Source organism: Etheostoma spectabile, chromosome 4 (assembly GCF_008692095.1).
Source record: "Etheostoma spectabile isolate EspeVRDwgs_2016 chromosome 4, UIUC_Espe_1.0, whole genome shotgun sequence".
Classification (NCBI taxonomy): domain Eukaryota; kingdom Metazoa; phylum Chordata; class Actinopteri; order Perciformes; family Percidae; genus Etheostoma; species Etheostoma spectabile.
In genome coordinates this window covers 17,825,966-17,845,414 of record NC_045736.1, presented here as the reverse complement: position 1 = coordinate 17,845,414, position 19,449 = coordinate 17,825,966, and the positions used below count along the sequence as shown (strand labels likewise).

Genomic DNA, 19,449 nt, shown 5'->3' with positions numbered 1-19,449 from the left:
TGCACTGAAAGGTATTTATGAAAGACATGCAATTTGGTGCTCAGAGTGAATTTATGCTCCTGCAGACATGTGGCTGCCATGTGTATTGTCCGTACAAATCATATTGCTATTATTAATCATCAGTCTGTCAGCGTTTATACAGTAAGTACAAAGTATACAACTAGTAAAACTAATATTCACTAGTAAAACACAATCTGTAAGTATACCATCATACTGTAGTGCCTTATGGTCCTTTTTTCAGTTATAAAACAGGGTATATAACACATAATGAATAAAATCAGTTTCTAAGAGAAAATAGAGTGCAGCTCATTATGCTCTTCATTTTGCTCAATTTGTTTGTTTCCTGGCACTTGCACACAGTGAAGACCTTCCTTTCATTCTCTTCACGTCCTCGACTGAGAATATAAATGTGGAGGAATCTGGGCCAAACTGCACAACTGGCAGATTTTCATTCCTGCACTACATCCAGATTCTGTCTAGAGGAACATCCTTGCGGTTATTTGGGGTTTCTTCTTGAATAAGAGCAGAAAGTTTTGGAAGGTGTTGAGCAAGGATCAAGTGCAGATGGTTGCCAGCACTCAGCAGGCTGATGGGGTTTTCAGAACACCTGCTGCATCACGTTGCTCCATTCCTTCACCTGTCATTGGCTGAGTGTGTGCTGCAAGTCGTTATGTGTTATTCACTGTATAAAATATCAATGAAACACCCAAAAGAAAGTGTTCTTCATTTTGGTGTCACACAAAATAAATCATGTTTTTAACAATAGAGTTAGAATATGAATACTTTTAGGAATGTGTCTGTGAGTAAACAATGCTTTCACACATTCATGATGAGTGGATTTTCCCTGGATTAGACGTGGGTTGCTGGTGCTTCTGGTATTAAGCTGTATCTCACTTTCCTGCCGACAATAAGGAGGTTTGAAGAGAAGGTTGCCGCCGTTTCATCTCTTGTTGCAGCTGCTCCTTCAAGGTGGACACCTGCAGTGATACAGTGGGTGACAACACTACATTTAATTACACCCCAAACTAGCCCATTCGTTGTGGCAGGGACTGAAAAGTGTAAAAGGTTTTAACTTGAGAAAGACTTGTGCTAAAGCTTCAATACAACATGAGGTGTGTACCTGCTCCTCCAGGCCTTTGACTCTATGTCGGTGAGCTCGTTCTCTGGTGCCCAGTGTTCGCTCTATGTCCCTAAAGCTGGTCCTCAGTCTGTCCGCCTCCCGCTGGGCCTCGTCACGCTCCCTCACCAAACTCTCACACAGGCTGTGTGACTGCTCCGTCTCAGCCAGCGAGTCTACTCAAATACACACACACCACACACACACAAACACACACACACACACACACACACACACACACACACACCACACACACACACACACACACCACACACACCACACACACACACAGAGATAGATATACTTTAGGTCAAAATCAGCACCCTTTTTCATGACAGAGAGTAATGAATAAAGATGCAGCAATAATTTAGAGGGCAATTACAAAAATATCCTTTGAAATTCGATAAATATTATGAAGCTTTTCTTTGCCAAATCAAAGTAGTCCCAAGCAAATGCTTGAGGACTTGTGAATTAATGCTTTAGCTGATTAACACGCCATTCTGGGAAAAAAAATTCAATTAACAGTGAAATAAACAACTTAAATTCAGAGTTCTTAGGAAGCCCACTGTAGCTTTATTCATTTGCTTGTTTATAGAAAGTCTGTGGTAGATAAAGAAAACGTATGACCTTTGTGTAGCATTATAAGATGGAAAAAAAACCTCCCCAGAAATATCTAAGGGCTTTGGTTGAATCTTTTGTTTTTGAGTGAAGCACTAACAAGAATGAGTGCTGCAGAGATGAAAAATAACTAAAAACAACTCTTGAATGCTTATTTTTCATGTGTAACAAGAAGAAGATGTATCCAGAGCTGAAGGCACAAGTTTTTTTTTTACAATGTTACAATGACCTCACTTGACAATTACGGGACCTTCGGAAATTTAAGGCGTAATCTAATGAATATTTAGAAAATATTGGCTGTAAAAACTGTTTATGGTCTCTCACTCACAGTGAGTTATTAGTTCACTTAATCTTCCCAATTCTACAGTAAGGCCCATGCTAGCCTTCTCCTGTAGCATTCACTGAAGATGTTTTCTCATGAAACTATTAAAACCCTTGTTACTCAAGTCAGTGAAGACACAGCATTTCACACAATGTAAACAGTTTTTAAACTGGTGGTGGCAGTAGCTCAATCTGTAGGGAGTTGGGTAGGGAACCGGAGGGTCACTGGTTCAAGTCCCCATATGGACCAAAAAGTACAAAGTGTGGATTGGTGGCTTGAGAGATGCCACTTCACCTCCTGGGCACTGCCAGGTGCTCTTGAGCAAGGCACCGTACCCCCCCAACCCCTCAGGGCGCTGGTTAGAGTGGCAGCCCACTCACTCTGACATTTCTCCATTAGTGCATGTATAGGTCCTGAGCATGTGTGTGCATTTCAGGCCTGTGTGTGATTACTAACAACATGTGTACACAGACTGTAAATTGTAATTTCCCCACTGGGGATTAATTATGTGGTTTAATAAGGCAAATAATTTATAGTTTGCCAAGTTAAAGACAGACGTTAAACAATTGTCTCACTGCAAAAGGTGTGAGCGGCCCATTAAAACATTTTGGCTTTGTCCTTCACGGAAACATGATGGACTGCAGCTGGCTCAATAACACTCAGGTGTGAAGCAGCTAAGAAAACAAATTCTGTGTCGCCAGTATTCACTCTGCTAACAGCAATTTGGTATAGCTTCTAAGAGGTTTTTGCATTTACTATGCATGTTATGGTATAATAAAGGCAGGTAGGATTTCTGACAGATCTGTCAGTGTTGGTTTGCTCCCTACCTGCAGCATCAGTATTTGTTGCTGTGCGTCCTGCAGCTCCTGTTCAGTGGTGTTCAGAGAGCGATCTAAGCGGCTTTTCTCTGCAGACAGCCGCATGCTGCCTTCTTCAGTCTTAAGCTTCTGACGTTCAACCTGATGAAATAGACATGTAACCATGTGAGAGCCCTTACAAAAAAAGGCACTTCCCCACAGAGTAGCATGGCTGCAGACTCATGTTTTCAAAGAAGCAGATAAAAGTTATTATTTTGATAGACAAATTGGACCTTTACATATGGTATGAAAACTAGTGGTGAGCTCAGACGAGGACCAAGAGAGCGATTCTTGTCTTGTGTAAAGGCATTCTATTCTATTCTATTCTATTCTTATGATATCACGAAAGCAGGCGAGAATCACGGGCTCACATATCACACAAAAGTCCATCTTGTCAGGCTTTAAGTAAATGCGCTTGTGTTCCAAAAGCAGTGGACCAAACCAATCACAGCTAGCTACTGGCAGCTACAGGCGTGGTTTAGGTGTGTGTGATGGCCCCGCCTGTTCTTTCAAAACAACAATGGCGGACGTGATAGACAGATGATTAATCCAATCACTTGCTACTCAGATGGTTCTAGGTTAAAAAACCATCTGGCACTTCAGGTTATGACTCGGGTACTCCTGATGTTCATAAGGCATTGCTCACTGTGACTTAATAGGGTCACAAAGTTATTCTGTGCCTACCCAACATTCGTCTATAAAGCACATGAACTTAGATTTTTTTAAATTCATAGAATGATTGAATGAACCAAGGATGAATGAAACAATTGAATGAAACAAAATGTGCACAAGCTACAGTGCTGACCTTGTCCAGTGTATTCCTCAGTGCATCCTTGTCTTTCTCTAGCCTCACAGCCTGTCTCTCAGCATCTTTTTTCTCCGTCTCAAGCATGGCGACCGCTCGCTGCAGCCCACGCAGTCGCTCCTCTACAGCGGCCCGCTCTGCTTGAGCTGATTGTGTGCTGCGCTGAGCCTCTGCGACACTGGCCGAGCGCTGACGCAGAGCCTGACGGAGAGAAGACAGAGATCAATTACAGAAACGTGACTCTAGAGAAGAAAGAAAGGCTATCACATTGAGAGGGTTAAGTGTATATATAAATATATATATAAAACTTTTTCTTCTGCAGCTTCGAATTTTTTTCTCTTTCTTGTCTTTTGCTGAAGACCTTATAAGGGCAGATGTTTGTCGACGACACAGAATATTTATCTCCCTCACCTCTTGAGTGTTGTTGAGCTCGGCCTCCACTTCCTCTCGTTTCAGCTCGCTCTGGTCCAGCTCGCTCTGCAAGCTTTGCATGCGCTCAGTGAGGGTGACCATATTCCTTTTTGCCTCCACTAATGATGCCCGGGCTTCATCCATTCGTTCCTTTTTGGAACAAAATTATCAACGCATCAGTATCCGGTTTTCATCTGCATTGTCCAAGGTATTCTTCCCCCTTCTATCTCACTCACCTGTAGAAGCCTTTTGTCCTGTTCTGTCACGCTCAGCATCTTCTGCAGAGCGGTCAGACGACTCTGTGTGCAGCTGTGAGAAGCCGCTGCCTCCTGAAGGCTCTTTTTGAGGGAAGAGGTCTTCTCTTGGAGTAGAGACTCGCCTTCCTGAGCTTTGAGCAGAGCTTGGCTCAGCCTCTCCACCTCTCTCTGGAGCAGAGACACACAGGCTTCTCTTTCTGCCACCTGCAGTTTGTAGAAATCAAAATAATGTTCATGTCAGCAAACCAACAAAGAGAATAGTACTCACTAAACTAACATGGTGAACACTATACCTGCTAAACATCAGCATGTAAGCATTAGAACTGTGAACATGTTAGCATGTTGACTGTAGAGAGAGCCGTTAGCGTGGCTGACAAGAGTGAGAGTCTACAGCAATTTTACACAGTTCTGTCTAGGAAACTTTTAAAAATTGGGTTTATTATGAGGAAAATTACGGACCCTTAAAATACAGTATTTCTACATTAACCAATGGCCTGGTCAATTCTGAGGAGCATTAAATATTTCATAAATTTACTTTACAAAAACTGTGCATTTCAAGCCAGAAAAATCAGATTAAGCACATAAAGGGACTCTGTATCAGCCTGCTGTACCTGTTTCAGTAGAGAGTCATGGCGCTCCTGGGAGGCCTGGCTGTCAGCCTCCCTGTCTCCCAGACTCAGTTTGAGTCTCTGCAGCTCCCCCTCCACACTGCGCCTCCCCAGCTCCACCCTGGTGGCCCGGGCTTCAGCTGCCTCCAGCGCCTCCCGCAGACGCTTCCTCTCTGCCTCCAGACGCATCTCAGCAGCACGCTGCTTATTCAACTGATCCTGTAGAGATGGAGAGAGGACAGAGATGATTTTCGAGACTAGTTGGTGGAGGAAAAGCCTTTGTTGTATACTGGAAACCTGAGTTTTAGACCCAGAGCCAGGCATGCACAGACAGTCCAAAACACTGTTAGGCCAAACAGACACAAAGCCACACACAGATGATCCACAGCTGCATCTAAGCTCCAACTCTACTTTGTCTCTTCATAAATCCTCCTGAGACTTTAAAAAGAAAAACAAATATAAATTTCCTTTCAATAGCACCCACACGTTCAAAGTTTTGTCTATTCAGGCTCTTTGATGCTTTTTCATTACTTTCACTTTATGTTCCTCCTCCTCCTGTTGTCCGGACAGAGAAATATTTGTAAAGGTGCAGGCATTAAAAACAGACATATGGAGAGCTGACACGAGACACCACAAGAGGTGTGACACTATGTGTGTGGCATCTGTTGTTATTACATATTGCCCTACTGTTGAGCGCTGCCATATGGCGATCAAGGCAGATCAGTGGTCACTGCTGTGCAAGCCACAGTACAAATACATGGTGTTTATATACGTGCACACAAGTACACAAACAGGGTTGTGTACCTGTGTATGTTTTTTATCCATCTCAGCAGCCTGGAGCGCCCGCTCTAAATCCTTCACCCTGTCAGTGAGCACTCTCCTCTCTCGGTCTCCTCTCCTCAAAACCTCCTCCTGCTGCTGGAGCAAAATCTGAGAGGTGGTCAGACGCTCGTCCAGTCCCCGCTTCCCTACAATCACACACATTAACACACATTAAAGATGGCTTTGTGATTATTACTTAGTATGTTAGGGGTGGATGATTCAGCAAATGTCACAATTCAATTCAATATTGATTTTTAGGCTCAAGATTCGATTGTACATAATTTTTTTATTCAAAAACGATTCTCAATTGAAAAAAACGATTCACAGTATGTAAATGTAGTTATTTTTCCCATGTGATAGTATACACGCCATTACAAAACTAAAAAAAAAAAAGTGAATCGATAGAATTGTGATACAAATGTGAAATCGATTTTTTTGCACACACCGATAGTATATTGTTGAGTTTTATTTTGTCTATTGGTTAAGGATTTATCTTACAAAACTACATGGACAAGTGTAACATGTTTGACCTTCTTGGTATTCCTGTAAGGTGTTTTGTAGGTGAGTGAGACGACTCAGAGCAGAGTCTCGTTGCCCCGTCAGCTCCTCCAGCTCCCGCTGCAGGGCCTCCAGCTGGCATCGAGCATCATCCTACAAAATAAGCAATGAACAAAGACTTGAGCCATACACAAAAATAGCCTTAATTATTTGTTATTGTTATTTACTTTGTGATTTCTTTTCCCCCATTCCGTGCAGCTTTGTTACCCTCTCTCTCTGTGCCTCACGCAGCTCCTGGAGGAAGTCTCTCAGATCACTGCGCAGTGTGTCAGGGTCCAGCTCTGGCTGAGGGAGAGGCAGCGGTGTATCCCCTCTCTCGGGAGACACTGAGCCTAAAGTATTGTCAGGGGTGCTTCCTCGACATTCTGTGAAAAAATTTAATATAAAGAGTTGCAAGAACCACAGATGAACTGTTTTTATAGAGAGAGGAGGGATAACATTATACTGGATAAGAGATATGGCCCACTGGAATAGTTGCTATATTTTATTCCTCAAGAATCTAGTAAAAAAGACTTTAAGCAGCTAAAAGGAATCTTCTTTGAGACAGTCCTTAATAATAATTATGCTAAATTAGAATTACTCTTCTGGTTACTGAGCTATCTTTAATTTCTGAACAAATATCTGAATAATGTGTTGCTGCTTACCTTTAGGAGGGGACAGCGAGCAGCGCAGGGGCGAAACGCTGTTGTAGCGTGACATAGTGGCTGGTGATGTGGAGCTCCCCCCCGGGCTTCTCCCCCTGCCTCCCCTGCCGCCTGCTCCGATACCCAGAGTTCGCGTCAGTGCCGACTGCAGGCTGCTCAGACGAAACTCCAGGTCCCTCCTCCCGGCCTCGGCCCGAGTCAGCTCTGCCTCTGTGGCGGCCAGTCGGCCCTGGGCCTCGCTCAGCTGCAGGCTGGTCTGAGCAGCAGAGTCCTGAGCCACCTGAGCGCGCAGGGCCAAGTTCTTGGCTTCATCTTGCATCTTCTTCTCGCAGCCACGCGCCTCCTGCAGCTGAGCGGTCAGTTCTCTTTCGCAGCCCCGCCAGCCCGACTCAGACTCCAGCAGGCGCTTTTGAGTCAAAGAAAGCTACATTGAAAAAAAAAAAGAATTAGAAATGATGACACAGTGACACAGCGAGGAAGCAAATCCTGTCTTTTCACTCTCCTCTATTCCTCAAATGTTCAGTATAGTCACACAGAAGTCACATTCAAAGAGTGTGTCCCAGGACCCATCCTCACCTCTTTCTTGAGGGAGCCTCGAGCTGTTTCAGCCTCAGTTAACTTCTGTTTGAGGGTGAAAACCTCTTTCCCTCTCTCCTCCTCTCTTTGCTCCTCCAGCGACAGGCGAGTCTGCAGCTCCACCACCTCTCTCCCTCTCTGCTCCTTCTCTCCATCCAGAACCTTCAGCTGGAGCCAAGAAAGGCACAAAATCACAACACAGTCGCAAATGTGAAGCGTAGACTAAAAACAAAGTTTCTTTCTAAACGTCACAGAGGTGTGAAGGAGGAAATGTCTGACCTGTCTGCGGAGCTCCTGGAGTTCTCGCCGAGCTTCAAGTCGTGACCTTTCAACTTCTCTCAGGCAGCTGCGCAGCTCTGCCACCTCCTTCTGATTAGACGACAGATTCTCCTCCAGCACAGCTAACCTCTGCTCCTTCTCCTCACACTGTCGTTTCACACTGATAACCACAACAACCCCACTAAATGACTCAGATTTCTTTTTTTAACTCTGAACATTGCATTCCCGTCAACAGATACTTTCCCATTCATTGGAGTGTTTACCTGATTCTCTCCGTTTCTGCACTTCGTAGAGTTTCTCTTAGCTGAGTATTCGACTGGCTGAGAGTGTCTCTTTCTTTGGTGATGTCAGCGAGGCTGCGTCGCAGCTCCGTCCCTCTCTTCTGTTTTTTTCTGCTGCGTCCTGAGTTTGGTTGAGGTGTCGTTCACTGTCCAACAGGTCCCGCCTAAGCTGGTCTCGAATCTCCTCGTTAGCTGAGAGCGAAGCTCTGCACTGATCGAGCTGGAGGGTAAAAGTCATGTGTGGTACAAGGTGATGTAACCGAACAGACTCAAAATGTGGTGAATTATCTCATGACGCCCACTAGGAAGGTCTCCTTTCTGCTTGCTCATTCACAGGATATCTCATCACATTTTTCACTAAGATTTGGTGGAAGGTGACATCCTCCTAACTTTATTTCACCACGCAAGATAAGGCATGTTTGTGCATTTTATGGTTTTGATCGTCTCTCACTACATGTATGTTGATCCAAGAGTTGATATTGTGTTTTAGTTTGTACACTAATTAACTGACTCTTCCACCTATATTATATGCAATTCACCTGCATTTCAACTCTTTGCAGTGCTTGAACTTCAACGAAACCTGCATTCAGACCACCTTCAGCCTGGCGAGAAAAAGCGCTGCCCTCCTAAACACATTTCCATGTTATTCAAACTGGTCTTTTTGGATTGTATTTTGTATTTAAAATAACGCGCCCCCATCAACACATCCCCCTGCATTGCTTTAACACAGGGCCTTTTTCTGTTAGCCTGGCATCGCCAGACTAATTTAAAAATGTGTACCTGCCAAAGTACTGTATATGAAACATGAGCCTGCAGATTTGTCTGGTTTCCAGTGTGTGTATTAACACATTTTTGGTCATGAGCACATTGGATTTTCTTCAAAATGTTGCCATTTCTTGTTTTCTAAAGGTGTACTGCAATTACTATAATAACAATAACAAAGCACATAAATGATTGTCACTATGTATATATTGATGTATAAATACCTACAAATATCGTTTTATATTATGAAAACAAAAAAATCAAGGAATGTGCAGCCTTGGTGGAGGTATGTGCTCTCTGATTTGTTCGGTATAACTCTCATTATCCTACTTGTACAGCATTATCTACCTCTTTGAGAGCAACATCCACACGGGACTGAAGATCAGAACAAATCTCTCGTAGACTCTGGAGTTCCCTTTCATGAACAGAAGCTGCATCCTCGAGGTGACAGCGAAGCTCCAGCAGCTCACTGGTCAGAGCCCCAACTCTGATCTGTGTAAAAACAATATGCCAACAAAAAAAAATCAATTTAGAAACTTTACTTCATACAAAGTTAATTCAACAACAACAGAAGATAACTTCACATCACCTGCTCCTGCTCTTTTGAATGAGCTGCTTCTCTCGACATCCGCTCGGCCTCCAGGGCTGCAGCTGACAGCTCAGCCTGCAGGGTGGACACCCTGTCAGACAAAACGGTTTTCTCGGCCTCTTTCAGAGAAAGGGCCTGGGAGGAGAGACAAGGTGTGGTTAACAAAAAGACGTAACGGAGCTGAGCCACACTGTCTCTACACTGTATCTACTGAAATACCATGACAGAAAGGACAATATGGCTCAAACCATTAATATTATTATTATTATTATTATTAGGATTTTTCAGTTTCTCAGAGACTTAAACTCTGATCAGACCTGTTGTTTCTCAGTCTCTGCCTGCAGCAGACTCTGATCTCTGTCATGCTGGAGACTCCTCAGTTCATCCTGCAGCTCCTCTCTTTCTCTCCCGGCTCTGTGGAGCTGATCCTCCGCCTCCTGCCGGAGCCTCTTTAGTGTACCCTCATGCTCCATCAACAGGCTATGCCGCACCACTTCCTGTGAAAACGAGCAGCCAAGAACAATAACACTGATTAAAGATCATCAGCCTAATCCAAAAAAGTACAAATAGGTCTACAGACATTGAGTAATACTGAACCACTGAACCTTCTGACCTTTTCTGAGACCAGCCTCTCCACTTCCTCCTGATGTTCAGAGATGGCCTTGCGCAAAGCCTGCTGGGCCTCTAGCTGTGCAGCATTTAGAGTCTGAGTCAAAGCCTGTTTTTCTTTTTCAGCCTGAGCCAACACATTATCCCCATCCGAGCGTACACGCCTCAGCTCAGCTGGAAATCCCATCGAGGACAACATCAAGAAGAGGCAAACACAGGACTCAATCATTGGGTTCTTCAATCATATTCTGTCATATTGCTGATTAACCGTCTTTCCCATTACACCAAACATCTTCACTTTAGCTCTTAAAAAGGCACATTTGTGTCTAATTCTCAACTCAAAATCCTCTTCTCTCTTTGCGATAGTATACTTCGTCCCTCACCTGCTGCAGTCTCACAGCGGACTCGAAGGTTTTGGTTGTCAGTCTCCAGCTGCTCCCTACGAGACTCCACCTGAACAAGCTGCTGCTGCACCTCGAACAGACTGGTTTCCAAAGACTCCCGCTCCAACCTGCACAGTTACAAACACAGGTTACACACACACATGTACGCACGTACACACGCACGCACGCACGCACGCACGTACACACACCTGAAAGCAGCCAGTTCCTCTGACAGAACAGCGTTTTCTCTCTCAGACGCCGTCAGCTGGACCACCAGTGCTGCTTTGTCCCGGGCCAGGTCTGCCCGACCGCGGCCAGCTTCCTCTAATGCCACCTCGTTTCTCTGCCCATCTCCTTTGGCAAGACTCAACTCTGATCCCAGAGAGGTCACCTCGCCACAAAGCTATCAACTAAAAGCCAAAAAAGAAAACGTGAGTGACAAAAAACAATCAAGAAATTAAAAAAACATGTGTAAACAGTAAAACGTCTTTCCATGTTACTGACAGTTCCCATGGCTGTTTTAGCCAAACAAACATCTAGGTTGGAACCTTTAAATGATGATGTAATATCTGTTTTTATGTACCTGGGTGACTTTCTCCTGCAGCTTAAATCTCTCAGCCCTGAGACTCTGGAGCTCTGCCTCCATCCCCACCCGGCTAAGCTCGGCGTCCTGCAGTGACTGCTGAAGCATGACGCGGGCAGAGTCCAGCTCCAGCCGGTCCTGCTCCAACCGGACCAGCTCATCTCTTATGGTCAACTTCTCTTGCTCCGCCTCCCGTTTCTGAGCCTGCAGAAGGGTCTTCTCTTCTCCAGCTAAGAGAAAGAGTGAAGGGTGAGACTTGGACAGGAAGCTGAGACGTTCCAATTAATTTACTTTGGCTTTTAAGGTTTCATTCTTTACAAAACTACTGTAACCAAGGGCAACATTATGAATGTGCTCTTATCGCGGTTTGTTTGATTCGTTATCAAGACTACGAGACACACAAAAGAGGGTTAAATGGAGACAGATACGGGGTGCAGTGTAGTGTTGGATCAACACATAAAAACACTTTAGCCAACTTTAACAGCAACCACTTGGTGGAGTTTGCTGACGACACAACGTGGTGAGACCCACTACAGGAAGGATTGTTGATTGATTTCCAGAGAGGCCACACACCTTAACCCCCACTGACCATCAACCATGCTGCTGTGGAGAGAGTGACATCAGTAAGGACCTCTCCTGGACAACAAACACTGCATCACTGGCCCAAAAGTCCAAGCAGCGCCTCTATTTCCCATGCAAGCTGAAGAGAGCAAGAGCCACCCCCACCCATCATGTGCTCCTTCTACCGGGGCACCATCAGCAAAAAGCTTCATTCACCAGGCTGTCAAGACGCTCAACACCCTCCCCTCTCTCCCTCCCCTCCCCTTTGCCCTTGGTTTTGCCTTACACTTACCTGGAGAATGTAGTTGTTAAGTTCAGTTTTGTCCTGGGCCATTCCCTCATTCATGCTTCCCATTTTGGCCAGAGAGTCCCTGAGAGCTGCATCCTCAGACTGCAGCTTGTTGAGCAGCATGGAGAGCTCTGCATTTCTGCCTTCAGCCTGGAGGGGAAAGGTCAGACACAAGATAAGAACACAGAATATTACATTTGCAAAATGTTAAATGAATAAAAGTTTACTTCTCTTACCCGAGCAAGTGCTTCAGAGAGTTGAGCTCTCTCTTGCTCCAGCAGCTGTCGCTCAATCTCCCACTGCTGGTGAGTCTCCCTCACTGCGGACAGCTCTCCACGCTGAGCCGAGGCTCGACTTTCACTCTGATCCCACTGCTTTTGTCTGTAGCAAAACAATATGCATGCGGTTTTTTAACAACACATTTTAGGACTACTAATGAGAGGCTCAGTAGGTACTGTTTGAGCAGCACAGAGTCCTAAGGGCCCAGTAAAAGGTGAAATACAGTCTATTTTTTAAGAAGATGAAACATCTGTAACAGCAGACATCATAAGCATTGTAAAGCTTTCAAATCTGTTGGGTATATACATTCTGTACATGAAAGTAGTGGGGCTTAGTGAACTGAGTCAGCTGGCTTGTCTGATATGTGAAAAAATGAATTTCAAGGTGTGAAGGTGTCAAGATAGCTCCGCTCTGCTTTGCATGAAGAGCTTGCATCAGATCTGTTGACCAGTGTTTGGGGTTGTGTTGGTAAAGGAGGTCAAGAGGGGTTTATAAATGAAGATATCTCTGTATAGGAAGCTAATACAGATACAGTATAATAAATGGCTTCCTACGGGCATATGCACTGTGTGTTGGCTGCACAAGGCTTTGTGGATTAGCGTCCACATCGCATATACTTAATCACCATCAATCAGACTACTTACATCCTCTGAGTTTCTGCCTTTGCCCGCCCTCTCTCCTGAATGGCAGCCTCTTTCTCCTCCCGCTCGTGATCTCGCTCTCGCTGTGCGGACGCCACAGTTAGCTGAAGCTTCTCACAGTCCATCTGCAGGATCTGGTTGCTGTTCTGTGCTGCCTGCACGGCCTTCTCCAAGCCCACCTTCTCACTGCAATGTTCATAAAAGTTATAGTTACATACACAAAAATATTTAAGGAAGAGAAGCAGATTTTAAAAAGGTGATGTACTGTAATGGTCTGTAAACCTGGCCAGTGTGTCTCTCTCCTGCTTCAGACGGTCCTTCTCTCTCTGTGTTGTCTCCCGCTCTCTCTGAGCAGCATCCTTTTCTCTCTGCAGAGCTTGGTTTCGCTGTTCTGCATCTCTTTTAGCCAAATCAGCCTCAGAAAGCTGCTTGCGCAACTGTTGAACCGAGGACTGGGCAGAAAGCAGACGCCCTCGAACATCCTGCAAACAACACAAGTGGGGTCACTTACGTCTAGTGAGTGGTAGTAGATAGCTGCTTAGGTCAGAGCAGTGATTCCAAACTTTTTCAAATGAAGGACCCCTAAACTGACACCATGGATCTACTATTTGATAAGATTTCATCCCAGATTTCTCCACCTGATAGATATTTTATTACAGAAAGTGTATGAAACCCATGTTCAAAGTAGTTATAGATTCTGTTATGGTAATACTTATGGCTGGAAATATTGTAAACATTTTGGTGAAAAAAGAATTCCCATTTTAGCTGGGACCTCCTGTAATACCCTCAAGGACCCCACTTTGTGAACCCCTGAGTTGAAGGACTGCTGTTACTGACTCTTTCCAGGCGGGAAGTAAACAATCATAGTCCCCTCTGTCTCTATAATTATTGTCTACAATCTGTGAATATTGCAAATCTCAATACATGTGCATCACGATAACTTGTATTAAAGTATTATTATGAAAACACACAGTTCCTATAAAATCAGCATTATTTTTAGTTGTCTCTTTAACGTTGGCACATTAAATGTAAACACAAAATTAAAGCACAATATCACCAGTGTGCTTTCTTCCTGAGACAATTACTGTACTCATTTGAAATGAGTGAACTGAAATGTCACCTGCAGCTGGAGCGTCTTGTTTGCGACTGCAGAGCGCAAAGCTGACAGCGCCGCCTCAGGGAGAGGAGCCAGCGAGGAGGGCCGAGGGGGAGAGGACGACCTGCGAGGAGAGGAGGAGCGATGAGGGGAGAAGCCCCGCATCAATGCTAGCAGCGGAGCCCCGGTGCTGTCCTGATCTGCCTCGGATGACGACTCTCCATCGGACAAAACAGTCTAGAAAAGAAAATGAAAATGAAGCACTCCCATACTAGTGATGTAAAACTGTGTGCATATGTGTAGTTGTTTACCTGAGCGATGTCCCACAGGGTGTCCAACAGTGTCTCAGTGTGAGCTTTCATCACCTGCATGTCAGTCTCATCGTTGTCACTCTGCTCCTGAAGGAAAACATAAGGAAGAACAGACACCTCAGTCACTTCGAGGAGGAAGATTAATGCAAATGAAAAAGAATTACAGCCTTCTTGTCAATAGACCCATGAAAAGACCAAAAGCAATAATGTGTTAGTCCTTTCCCCAATACTTTCTGACTTCCCTGTCTACAAGTCCATTTGTTGCTCATATACACATATTGTATTTTAAAGAGACTTTCAGCTGCTAATTGATACACATTTGGAGGAACAGTGAGTGTGTGCGCTGTCAGTCAGTCCAAAAGTGTTGCTCATTGATGTTTTTCTATTTTTTTTTTAATTTGAAAAAAATGACTATCCTCTCACCTCAGCCCTTCTCATCAGGATGACAATTTCTCGGTCTCTCTCTTCAATTTGGCCCTTTAGTTTCTCAGCCTCTCGCACTGAATCTGACAACCTGAAAGTCAATACAAAAGGAACCGGCAAAAAGGCCTTCATACAAATGTTTAATTTATAACAAACCTGTAATAGAGCTAAACCCAGTCACTGACCTGACGTTGAGCTCACTTCTCTCTGCGTCTGTTCTGGTCTGAAGATTCATCATGTCTGCCACTCGTTCTCTTAGCTTCTGCTCGAGCTGAACCCGCAGCGCTTTCTCCTGCTCCAGGGCCTGAGCTGCTTCTCCCTCCCGGGTTTGTAGGGTGGCAGACAGACCGGCACAAGACACTTGAGCAGAGTGGGACGTCCGAGCCAGCTCATTACGCATCTCTGACAGGTCCCTGAGATTGGAGAGAGATTGACACAGAAAGGAAACTGTTAGTACCATCAAAGATGGCCCCATTCTTTTTTCTTTATATATGCTGCCCTTAGGGGCTATTATAGGAAAGCACAACCTGTCTTTTCATTGCTACGCAGACGATTTGCAAATCTATTTGCCTATGAAAGCAAATGACAGTGTCGCACTAAACTCCCTGCTTAGTTGCATCACTGTTATTAAGTCGTGGCTTTCAGAAAACTTTCTTAATTTTAATGAAGATCAAAACAGAGTTTATTATTTTCAGTACTGCAGCCATGCAAAATGGTCCAGCTTTGAGTTTGGGAGCTCTGGCATCTTACAATACAAGCTATCAAAACTTGGGGGGTTAGTTAAGCCTTTCCTGAGCAGGCACGACCTAGAAAAGGCCGTTCATACTTTTATTAGTTCAAGGTTGGACTACTGTAATGCTCTTTATGTTGGTCTGAATCAGACGTCCACCTCACATCTTCAACTTGTGCTTTTTAACAAATACATCTAGATATGCACATTTCACTCCCGTTCTCTACACCCTGCATTGGCTCCTGGTAAGTTTTAGAAAAGATCTTAAGATTTTATTGTTTGTTTTTAAGGCTTTAAATGGTCTGGCCCCAGAGTATTTGTCTGAAATTTTAACTTTACAGGAGCACAACAAAGACCCAAGGTCCAAAGGTCCAGGTATAAACGGTAGGGTGATCAGGCTTTTGCAGTTGCTGCCCCGAGACTCTGGAACAAGTTACACCCTGATATTCGCACTATTACAGATGTGGCTCTTTTTAGGTCCAAAATCAAAACGTACCTGTTTAGTCTGGCTTTTAATACGTAGCAGTGGTGTGACTATTTCAATCTTCTGTTTCTTTGTAACCTTTTCTGATTTTACTGTTTTCTATGTTCACCTTTTCTATTGTATGACATGTGTTTTCACTCTTGGTTTCTGATGTTAAACACTTTGAATACCTGCTAGTTGCTGTAAAGTGCTATATAACTACATTTTGATTGATTGATTGATTGATTGATTGATTGATTGACTGATTGATTGATTGAAAGATTCAAATTACAACCAAGAAAATGGCATCATGTGGCAAACAGTTAACACATTGTTGACCTTTCAGTGATGCTCTTCAGTTCACAGACATGCCGCCGAAACCCGACTACTTGCCGCCATAGAGTCAGCAGTCGACTGTGCTCAGTACTGAAGTAACTGTTGAAAGACTGAAAGGAAATAACATGTCAATTATCTTTAAATTGTTCTCCATTTACATTCTTTTACTGTTTTGTGACCATCCCTCTATCACCTCCTCTTCTCTCCTCCAGTCAGACTCCTTTTGTTGCAGTTCCTCCCTGGCTTTCGTCCAATCAGCAGTGAGCCTGCGGATGTCCTGACTGAGAGCCTCATTGGCAAAACTGGCCTGCTCTAGCTGCTCTCTCAGCATGGCATTCACCGCAGACAAACTGCTGCTCCTGAAAACACACGACAGACAAACACGTTACATTGACAGAGCAATTAGGCAAAAACAAGTGATACTGTGTTTCATGTAATCAGTCACCTCTGCTGTTCTTCCTCCAGACGGATTAAAGCGTCCTCCAGGTTGCTGCTTGATTCATCTTGATGACAACCATTTGAGGATTCACTGTGGCTCTGAATGAGAAGATAGGTTTAAATGTTATTTGTGGAAAGTTAATGTCGTCTTTCCGAGAGTCAAAATCAATAAACGCCACTCACACTTAACCTTTGCTTCTCCAACTCTGAGGACCGCTCCTGCACCATCTGCTCTAGATCCCCACACCTCTTTTTGTACTGAAGTACCTACAGTAAAAAGATAACTGTTATTGACTTGTAATGTCCCCAAAGACTACATTTCAGTTGAAGACAGAGTCAAGCAATCATACCTTGGCCTGCAACTTCTGCACAAGCTGCGCCTGCCTCTGCTGACCCTCCTGGTATGCACTGAGTTTACGCTTGTAGGCCGCCTGCTCCTCATCCAGCCGCCGGCGTAAATCCACGTTCTGCTGCGCCAGGCTGCGTGACTCCGGTGAATCATGGTCCCCGTCTCCCGTCTCAAAACGTAGCGCCTGCTCCAGCTGTGGGTTTAATAAAAAGTAAGAGGCAGGGGGTGATGTTTGTTTCACAGATCTACACAGAGCTGCCATGCTGGGAATTTAAAATACCTACCTACACGTACACTTAATTCCAACAAACTTAGTATTTGAGATTGAAAGATCATTTGTGACCTTGAAAACATCAACAAACAATCTCACCTCCATTTAGTAGCTGTTCTGGAGCTCTAGGATCAAATAGATACTGAGGGCAACACATGGTTATTCTTTCATTAAATGTTCTAAGTCAGTGCTCTTTTTATGTAACAGTTATGTGTTCTTATGAATAAAAGTGCACCATTTTCAAGAGAAATTACCTCAGTCTTTAAGAAATATTCCCCACTCACTCCCTGATATTTTACATATGCCCAAACCAGAGAATATCTGTCTTTTCAGTTAATATGGATCTATAAGGAACATTGTAAATGTTTAACAATCAGATGTAGTATGTGTATTATAATTAACAAAGTAGAGGACAGCGATAGCTGAGATTTTACACGTTCACAACATATTGTTTTCAGGACCATAGTTTTGCTGTACTCATAGTAGTTGTCAAGGAGTGTCAGTAGTAGTTGTAGCCCCAGTAATGTGAACTGTTGCTTTGTATCCCACATGCTTGGTGTTCTTGGTGTATTAGGACCACAGGTATGATAAGAATTTCTGATTCAAACAACAGAAAACAAAGTTGCAACATCCCAGTGTGACCAACCACTATTTACTTTAATTACAATAATATAAATTGGTTGAAAAAGAATAAAGGCCTAAAGCCACTCACTTACTACGTTAAGTCATATTTGGTACAAGGAGAGAAAAGCAGTTATCTCAACAGCCTACAAGACTGTTTAATATTATTTTTACAGTAATATTTAATATTTTACAGTAGCCTAATTTATGGAATTTTATCAAGTACCTTATTTATCTAAAGGAACTTCATCCGAGCTGTGTGATGTTTCTACATTCAGACCTGCATGTTTCCTTTAGTAATGTTCAACCCAAAATTAAATGTGTGGCGCCCACCCACCACTACACATACTCCCGTCTCCACTGAACCCCCCTGTTTACAGTCACCCAGGGTGACAGACGCCATGGCAACATTCCACTTCAGTTCATTCCAGCCCCATCACCTGGGAGACCAGCAAATTTCAGACAAAGAAAGGCCAGGAAAATACTGAAATGGGAAAACAGCAAAGTGCCACAGCATTCCCGTTAGGTGTATGTAACCTTGAGGATTTTGAACGTCTTGAGCTTTAAATTTGAATACAAAGAGGGGATATGAGGGTCAGTCATGTGTAGAGCCCATGATACTTGCTCTATCTAGTTTCTCTTATCCAATTCTCAAATCATTGTTCCTATTCGGCCCATCAAAGTGCCAGTTGCTGTTGTCCTGGGGTCTTACCCTCTCGCTAATTGCACTGTACTTGATGGCAAGCTCGTCTCGGTCGGCTCTGCTGTGTGCAAGCAGGTCCTCCAGTCTCGCCAGCTCTCCCTGCAGCACCCGGTTCTCCTCCTGGAGGGACATAACAGAGGACATGGCCCCGGCTGCTGAGAGAGAGGGCAGACGGAGACAACGGTCAGGCAAAGAAAAGTGTCAAAACACACATTTGATATAATGGGAGAGCAGATTGTTGCCACTTACAGCTATCATTGAGGTTCTTTGTGACAATCTCTCGTACTCGTGCAGGTAGACATGTAGGGGGGGCGTCTGCTGAAGAACCCCGGACGGTTAGCGTCTTCTCCTCAGACAGAACACTCTCCTCCAGCCTCTGATGTACACAACACAGACATGCTTTAGCTTTGAGACATTTAGAGAGAAAGTAAACCACGAGAGACAAAAAATGACCCAGCAATTACATAGTATTGCTCCATATACAGGCAACACAACAATACATAATAATCTAGATGATGATGCATTTGAAAAGTGCCACAAGTATTCCCCCTTTTTCTATTATCATTTTATTTGGTCTTATTTGTTGTTCACTACCATCGCCATTCTGTAATATGCAATGTTAAAGCTTCCCATGTTCAGGTAGTCAAGCCGTTAAGCATAACAATATGTGGAAAAGCTAGACAGTGAAATGAAAAATAAATGTTCTGCAAATCCCTTGCTCACCATATGGACAATGATAGACAGTATCTACCTGCAGTAACACTGATACGTCCAACGTACACTGGGAAATGAATGTTTTTCCAAATAAAAAATAAAATTACAAAATAAATAAACGAAAAGTGCCAAAAGACCAGGTG

The 19,449-nt window shown here is 43.9% G+C and overlaps 1 protein-coding gene across 1 annotated transcript in view; it reads right to left on the bottom strand.

Moving 5' to 3' along the window:
• crocc (ciliary rootlet coiled-coil, rootletin) overlaps positions 1-19,449 on the bottom strand; it is a 19,993-nt gene continuing 544 nt past the window's right edge. The window contains 37 exon segments of the mRNA XM_032513039.1: positions 1-977; positions 1,121-1,293; positions 2,878-3,016; positions 3,720-3,920; positions 4,131-4,280; positions 4,367-4,591; positions 4,999-5,214; positions 5,800-5,963; positions 6,348-6,468; positions 6,583-6,740; positions 7,020-7,443; positions 7,596-7,763; positions 7,875-8,034; positions 8,138-8,249; positions 8,252-8,375; positions 9,266-9,409; positions 9,507-9,641; positions 9,824-10,003; positions 10,120-10,289; positions 10,499-10,626; positions 10,708-10,901; positions 11,082-11,311; positions 11,931-12,081; positions 12,168-12,312; positions 12,855-13,037; positions 13,134-13,333; positions 13,972-14,184; positions 14,259-14,345; positions 14,682-14,772; positions 14,867-15,094; positions 16,214-16,320; positions 16,404-16,569; positions 16,656-16,747; positions 16,832-16,915; positions 16,999-17,190; positions 18,602-18,747; positions 18,842-18,968. Of these exon segments, the coding sequence (XP_032368930.1) occupies positions 891-977; positions 1,121-1,293; positions 2,878-3,016; positions 3,720-3,920; positions 4,131-4,280; positions 4,367-4,591; positions 4,999-5,214; positions 5,800-5,963; positions 6,348-6,468; positions 6,583-6,740; positions 7,020-7,443; positions 7,596-7,763; positions 7,875-8,034; positions 8,138-8,249; positions 8,252-8,375; positions 9,266-9,409; positions 9,507-9,641; positions 9,824-10,003; positions 10,120-10,289; positions 10,499-10,626; positions 10,708-10,901; positions 11,082-11,311; positions 11,931-12,081; positions 12,168-12,312; positions 12,855-13,037; positions 13,134-13,333; positions 13,972-14,184; positions 14,259-14,345; positions 14,682-14,772; positions 14,867-15,094; positions 16,214-16,320; positions 16,404-16,569; positions 16,656-16,747; positions 16,832-16,915; positions 16,999-17,190; positions 18,602-18,747; positions 18,842-18,968 (6,015 nt within the window). The 3' untranslated portion in view covers positions 1-890.